This window comes from Myripristis murdjan, chromosome 4, assembly GCF_902150065.1.
Source record: "Myripristis murdjan chromosome 4, fMyrMur1.1, whole genome shotgun sequence".
In the NCBI taxonomy this organism is placed as follows: Eukaryota; Metazoa; Chordata; class Actinopteri; order Holocentriformes; family Holocentridae; genus Myripristis; species Myripristis murdjan.
In genome coordinates this window covers 7,353,861-7,361,594 of record NC_043983.1, presented here as the reverse complement: position 1 = coordinate 7,361,594, position 7,734 = coordinate 7,353,861, and the positions used below count along the sequence as shown (strand labels likewise).

Below are 7,734 nucleotides of genomic sequence, written 5' to 3'. Positions count from 1 at the left end.
AGCCGCGGTTCCCCCTGTTCGACGGCCACACGGTTTGATTCATAATGAACCAGCGGCCCTGGACAGCTTACACTGCTCACCTGCTCGTGGAACCATGTAAATCACTCGGAATACAATGGGCTGATCGTCTCACTCGACTTGGAGGAGCCGTTGCCGCCGCGGAGACGGTGGCCATGTTTGCGGAGATGAGCGAGAGCACGCTCGCAAGCTTTGTTTTATATTCTGTCGCTCCTAATTAAATCGAAGAGGAATTAGATTGGAACCCAAACAGGTTTCATCGCCGTACTCTTTAGGAGATCATTCACTCTAGCGAGCGCATAATCATCCTTCTGTTGAGGCCTCCTCCATTTCACGTTCTGCTGGATTTCCCTCAAACCTTTATTTGTTAGTTGGTACAAAGAAACGAGATCATTTTACCCTAAAAGAGACAGTTTGTAAGATTTTAAGGGCTGAAATTGATCTTAAATGTTGAGTGGGAGAGGGATAAATAAATGACAAATCAGTGAAAGACCTGTCGCTGTTTTACCTCGGTACAGTTTTTCCACAGTCCACCGTCAGAAATGTGTAATTCTGTCTCAGCGGGACGTAGCCTATCACGGTCGAGCAACTTGTGCCAGAAGATAATCAGTAGGTAGACAGCAACATCGAAAACAAGATGCCAACGCCAGAACCCAGTGGAGATGGCATGTTTCAAAAAAAAAAAAAAAAAAAAAAAAAAAAAAAAAAAAAAAGGTACAAACCGCATTTTTAAGAGAAAGCAGACAATTTCATTCGGGCTCTGCTCGGGGCACACCATTTTTTTTTTTTTTTGAAAATGTACAATATAAACAGTTTCCCCATATTTCCTCTCAACTGCAACAGTTTAGTTGTTGTGACATTCACCAAGATGGACTCACTGAAAAAAAAAAAAAGAAATCATGGAGAATATAATACTTATTTTTCATACAAAAAAAAAAAAAAAAAAATGCATGTAAACATAGGGCAGCGATGTTCCTCCCTTCATTCTGTACAAAGTAGTGAACTGTGTTCTGGTTCCATAATGATGGTTAATGTTCTTGGTCAAATGAGGAAAGCTGGTCCCACTTTAAACAAAAGCCTACACTATATTAAAATATAAAGACACGATATAGTATACTTTGCTACTTTGACGGCTGCCTGATCGAAGATGTGAGGCAGGCGTAATAATTGAAGGACCCATTTCAGAATACAACAAAGCACACCTTCCACATTGTTCATCCAGCTATCGAGTAATCATGACAACACAGATCCTGTAAAAAGTCCTGCCTTTTTTGTTCTTTTCTTTTTTGTTCTTTTTTCTTTTTTTTTTTTTTTAAGCGCACTCCATAATCATAATTTGTATTGTTAAGAATCTAAATATATGTCTTTCCTTTGTTCAACAACCCATAATACATTCAATACTGAATACAACATTGGTATGATAATTGTGTGTACTGAGAGACTTGGCACAATTGCTTCTTTTTAGCCATTTACAAAAACAGAGATGAAAATGTCAATTCCGTGCCATCGCCTCCCAGAGAGAGAGAGGAAGAGAGTAAAAGAGAGAGAGAGAGAGAGAAAGAGAGAGAGACAGAGAGAGACAGAGAGAGAGGCATGAAAGTAACTCATCTGGGAGCTTTGGGGTGGGGGGGGTCTTCGATGGGGGTGGGGAGTGGCATGAGCACTGATTCACAAGGTGGTCAATCAATCAGAATAGAAAAAAAAGAAAGACAAAATAATAATAATAATAAAAAAAAAACCAAAAAACAAATAAACATCTCATATCATAGTATTTACATGAGAGAAATTTCACTGAAAACAAAGAAGGAAAAAAAAAAGTTTTCCCCACACAAAGTAATGCTGATTATTTTCCCCTCACGGCTTTCGATAAACTGTACCAGATTGGATTCCAGCCATCAGCAATGTCAAAAAGGATTCATAAATGCTCTTGACAGTCATTGTGTATGCGCCGCCCTCTGCTAGTACACGCTGATGAAGGAGGAGAGAGCCAGGACCAGGTACCGGCAGGCCAGCGGGACTTGTGCACTTCCTGTGCTCCCATAGGGTGCAGTGTTTGGGGCTGTGGGCAGGAAACAAGAGAAGCTCTGATTAGTTGTGATTGCACTTTTCATATCGCCGCACCCACCACTTGCAAAGCCGCAGTCAGCTCAGTTTGTCACTTCCAAATGAGAGTGTAAAAAAACACAATTACCGTTGCCACTGATTCCAGCTGCTTTCTCCGTTGCGTAGGAGAAACTTGTTTCAGCGCACCGGGCAACAGTGCACCTATTCACACATACTCGGTAAGACCGACAGGCTAAAGCTTTGTTGACAAAAACTATGAGGAAATATAATGCCATATTGGTCAACAAATTAACAGCTGGGTGAAAACACTGCTCCTGACCTCAGTTTGGAAGGGAGCAGATATATGAGTAAAGCCTACTTTTGATTTTACAGTATAAAAAAAAAAGCTATACAAAATACAAGAAATTATAATGAGGAATGTAGATCGATCTGTGTGTAAAGGTCACTGACAAATAATTTAATGAGGAATGTACAAGGAAAAAATGTGAAAATGATTCAGTAGAATTAGATTAAAACTTTTCGGCTAAAACTACCTCAAGTTTTTTGTTGACCAAAACTAACAAAAATTCACTAAAATGTGACTCAAAGTAAATCAAAATTAACACTTCCTCCTTTCTATCTCTTTTTACTTGGATGTCAAGGCACTTCTTCCCCTTTTGCTCTTTCCACAGCGGTGGTACAAAAAGGCCTGGATGAAGTGAGGAGTATAAGCGAAGGGTCTCGCCTGCACATTCCTGTGGCGGGCGGCTTTGTTTTCTGCTGTTTGTGTTGGTGTGACCCGCCGACAGCCGGAGGAACATGAACAGGTTTCTCTGGAGGGCTGCGTCAGGGAGAGGGCAGCCTTTCATTTGGAAGGGCTACTCTGCCTCTCGCTCTCTTCCCCAACGCAGCCTCACGCTTTCAGCTTTTAGCTCAATAAAATACACCTTACAGGTCGCAAACATGTTCTCGCTCATCACACACAGGCCCGCGTGCACACACACACACACACACGGAGCACAGCACGGCATTGCAAACAGCCCCTGCTCTACCTGGGGAAATCATGTGGTGCACAGCCCATATCAGCAGGGTGCCTCTAGTTACACGGCCATGTAATTAGTTCACAATGTAACGGCTCTGATGTGGACCTCGCGTTGCACAAACACAGCCGCGTGCGAGCAGAGTGAACGATGACACGCCGACTCGCACACATACCGCTACACACAGCCATAAACATCAAGTCACATCTAGTTCCCTCTCCTTTTGGTGAATTTATTAGGATGGAAACAAATGGCCCCTGCACATGTCGTGTCCAAATCGAGGATCGTTATCCCATTGTGCTGTTGTCCTTGTTGGATGTATGTCTGTTCAATAAGAACCTGGGCTGCTTGTCATTTTAGTGACATATGGTCGTCTGCGTGTTGAAAGCAGTACAGTCGTACATAGATTATTTTGCGCCAACAAAATAGCTGGCCGGTAACAGTTTTCACGGGAGATGCCAGAGACAGAGAGAAAAAAAGATGCACATCCCATTATCACCTGACAGAGCACTGTTTTTACCTGATATTTTCAGGCATTATTTGCCAACACTGTACTTGTTGTTTACCCATTAGTGTGGAAACTATGGCTGCCTTCACAGATGGAGAAGCAAAAATAAAGATGGAAAGTACGGGGAGCAGAGGAGTGCAAATGGGCGCAAATTTTGATGATGTGTGTGGAAGATGCATGGCTAGCCTGTGTGAACCGCCACCCCCTCCTCACCTCAACCGCCCCCCTCCACCCTGTCTCTCACTTTCCGTTTCTATCTTTGTCTCTCTCTCTCTCTCTCTCTCTCTCTCTCTCTCTCCCTCTCCCTCTCTTCCTCTGCTCCTATCCATAGCACAGGATAATGACACAGTTTTCCTGGGCTGCGAGAACGAGCCGAGAAATAGTAACCATGGCAACAGCTCCTGTCCTGCTCAGCCGGCCCACTGTTGCCAGAGCCTGAGTGCATTGCATTGTGCTAGCCATGCTAGCAAAATCATTTGGGGTGGGGGAGTTATGGGGGGAGGGGCATAGGCAGATGTCACTATTTCCCAGCTTCAGCTTCTCATCTGATCAGTGGCAGTGAAGCTGCAGTTGCACTAGCCAGTGCTTTGATCAGAATAATCTCTGCATTTTATACCCCAGATCAGGGAGTGAGGTAATTACTGTATCTCTGTGCTGACTGATGATGATTACGCCTCATAGTGTAGCATGCTGGAGACAACATGCCTCTCTCCAGTTGCAGTCATTTAGAAGGCGAAATGTGTTTGTGTGCGTGTGAGTGAGGGGACAGTCAATATTACAAGGCTCCTACTTCTTTGCAGTGTTTGATTTTGGGCTTGTTTAATATCCCCCTGTGTCACTTGCTAAAAACGGGGCCTCCATTGTTTTGACTGTGTGGGTTGTAACTTGCCATTTTAATTAACTCCCCAACCAGGAACTGCCTGCAATACCATTTTCCCTGCTTATTAACATGAGGGGAAAAGAATGAGAGAGAGAGAGAGACAGAAAACAAGTGAAAGTGAAAGACAGAAAGAAAGAAGAAAGGGGGAATCAAAGGGGGGAGAGAGGATGAGTAAAGACAATGAGACAGAAACAGACAGAGAGAGAGTGTGAGAGAGAGAGAGAGAGAGAGAGAGAGAGAGAGAGAGGTTGCAGCAGTGGTGGACAGGAGAGGAGGGAGTGGGATCTCAGTCCCGAGCAGCAGCACCTCTTCAGGGTTTGAATTTAATTGCCATGTACATCAGCAGCGAGCTACAATGAAGTACCAGAATCCGAGACAATATATCATAGAGAAACCAACAGTGTCAAGACGTGCAGACGCTGGGCAGACAAGCAGCGCTCCAAAGGGAGGGGAGCAGGAGAGATAAGCGGAGATGAAAGCGATACGCTTCAATTACTGTTTTGCAACGGAACCAAAATGAAAAACTAAAGCCTCCCCAGCCCAACCCCAGAGTCACGTGAAAATAACATTCCCTGTTTCTCTTTTCTCATTCTGGAATGTAGCCATCAGCTCTAAACAGTGTGTCACACACACACACACACACACACACACTGCTGGGAAAATCAGCCAGCCCCCTCTCTCCTTCCCTTCTCCTCCACTTTTTATCGCTGGCAGTTTTGTTGCCCACGTATCATATGCACAGCAAACGCTAAGGCCCTGAACCTCCGTCACTGTTGACACAGATAATGAATCACACTGAAATATGCCACAGTGGCACCCAGTGCGGGGTTTGTGTTGGGCACAGTCTCGAGTGTTACCCGTGCACACTGCTGTTCTTCTCTGAAACGTCATTCGCAAAGTAACACGGAACTCTCCCTTATCTTTCCCTCCTCAGACCTTGGAGGAAGTTACTCTGCCCGTGCGGTGTGTGATAGCACATGCTCCACTCCAAACATTAATCCTGCATTTGCTTGTCATAGGCTTCATATCTAAAAACACAAGTTCAAAGTCTCTCTCGCCAGCCGCTCCCTTCCACAATCTTTGAGTGCGCCACAAAGTGTGTGCTGCAGCTGTTAAAATTTGCAACACAGTTTCAGTAGAGATGGTAACTACCACGAGTGAGTAGCCACCAATTACTTGCTGTGGGCTCGAATCCGCCCAATAATATGTGATGGAGACAAAATAAGTCAATCCACTGAAAGCTTGGACTGCCAGCGTACATAGGGATAAGACTTCCACTCTTAGATTGTAATTTCTACACAGCTGCACTCTCAAATCTACACTCAAAAACATTAATTAAGCAACAAAATGCAATTATTGAGATGAATTATTGTAATCATTTTGTTGAAGTGGAACAGAGATTCGTCTTTTTTTGGTCATAGCATATAGCACATTTATTTATTTTTCCCTCGAACTGTCGGAGGCAAATTTGTTGTTTCACAGTTACTGTTTTAATTTTTGATGAGCCAAAAGGTACGCCTGTATTTAAGCCAATCAACACCTTATATGGTTGTCATATTCATCGACAAGATGGCATCAGATCAGTTTTCCCTGCAGCGTTGCACAGCCTTTTCAAAGTGTGTTATCACTGAAACCACTCGAACATCAGCTCCGTCTGCGGGAAAATGACTGGGAAGTCACTGGAGCTGCACAAACATTTGGAAGCCATAACAATAAGAAACATAAAGCTACGCACACTGAAGCGTTGAATAATTTCCCATTTCTATCAATACCAACTAAAATAACACAAATATCTTATGATTTTTTTTTTGTAGTTTTATTTTTTTGGAACTAGATGTAGTACAATATGGATGCAGATGTAGTAGATATCTAACATATTCAGTGGATGTATTTTTTTTACAACCATATTTGAGAAAGCAAAAGAACTACCTGTAATGTGCTGATTTGTATGAAGTTGTAAAGCACATCTGCAGGGAACCGTAGTTTTTTTTTTTTTTTTTTTTTTATATTAATGTTAAAGAACTAATCGATGTTGGTGTATTCCCTATAATTGCAAGTTGGTGATACTGAAGCGGAGTGGGGGTGGTGGCTGAGGGGATGGAAACACATCTGTTTTGACATATCCAAAATATGTAATGGTTAAATGGCTGAAACTGAATTTGTGCTCAGTGTCACGCCTAGCTGGTGCTCACACTCGCATGACAACTGAGGTCAGCAGCTTTCTAACGGTCTGCATCCGCCTCTGCTGAGGAACTGGGCAACGAGCCTTCAGACACGCACTGGCTCAAGATTCAGAGCTCGATGTTTTAATGCACGAGCCATTTCAGGTCTTCAGCCTGACACGATGCTTCTCTCCAGATCAAGACATTGTTGTTGCCCTTTTTAATTGTTATCTAATATCTACATATTGTGAGTAAAGATTTTTCTCAGCATGGATGGGAGGGTAGAGAGAGAGAGGGAGAGAAAGAGGATATTTCTTCAGCAACAAAGGTGGAAAGAATGAAGTCTCATGTAAATGGTTAGCTAATACCTCCTGCTAAATTAATGCTGTAGGCTGCACCTGCGTACTGTAGCTCCAGCTTACCTGCTGGATGAGGATGAGGATGAGGATGGGACCGTGAGGGAGCTGCGAGGCCAGTAACGCAGTTGAACTCTGCACATTTCTGCATGTGTATACTGTGCTTGCTCATCAGATGTTTTGATACACGGCGAGTGTTGCCTTCCTTACTTGCATGGATTTTATTGTACTGGCCAACTCGAGTAAAATGTACCCAAACTTTACAATGTTTCTCTGCCATGACCTCTGTGACTCTGTTGTTCTTACTGAGTGCAGAACCTGTGTGTGTGTATGTGTGTGTGTGTGAGAGAGAGAGAGAGAGAGAGAGAAGAGAGGCTGCTCTCTATTTGGTGCCAGGTTTCCTTGGTTTTTACAGAAAGCGGGCATGGACGTGTTAACCAACAGAAATTCCACATGAGATGAACCAACCATATTCGAAACAAATGTGCATTTTATCAACTAACTTTTCAGATTGTAAACACGCAACATCAAAATGAATCACCTGACGCCTGCAGCTTCAGCATCATCAGGAATGTGAAAACAACACATTATTAGACATCGACGCTGGCTAGCTAGTGTTGAGTAGGCTTTGAGAAATGCTTTCCAGCAGGACTTACTTGCGTGCAGACAAAGCGGATAGAGTCGAGGGGAAATGACTGGATAGCTGCTTTCACTTCCTTTATCAGCT

General features: G+C 43.4%; 1 protein-coding gene across 1 annotated transcript in view; it reads right to left on the bottom strand.

Annotated features, from left to right (window-relative positions):
- Window positions 1-704: 704 nt before the first annotated feature.
- negr1 (neuronal growth regulator 1) overlaps window positions 705-7,734 on the bottom strand; it is a 134,581-nt gene continuing 127,551 nt past the window's right edge. The window contains exon 7 of the mRNA XM_030050179.1: window positions 705-2,077. Coding sequence (XP_029906039.1) covers window positions 1,977-2,077 — 101 coding nt within the window. The 3' untranslated portion in view covers window positions 705-1,976. The remainder of the gene's footprint in view (window positions 2,078-7,734) is intronic.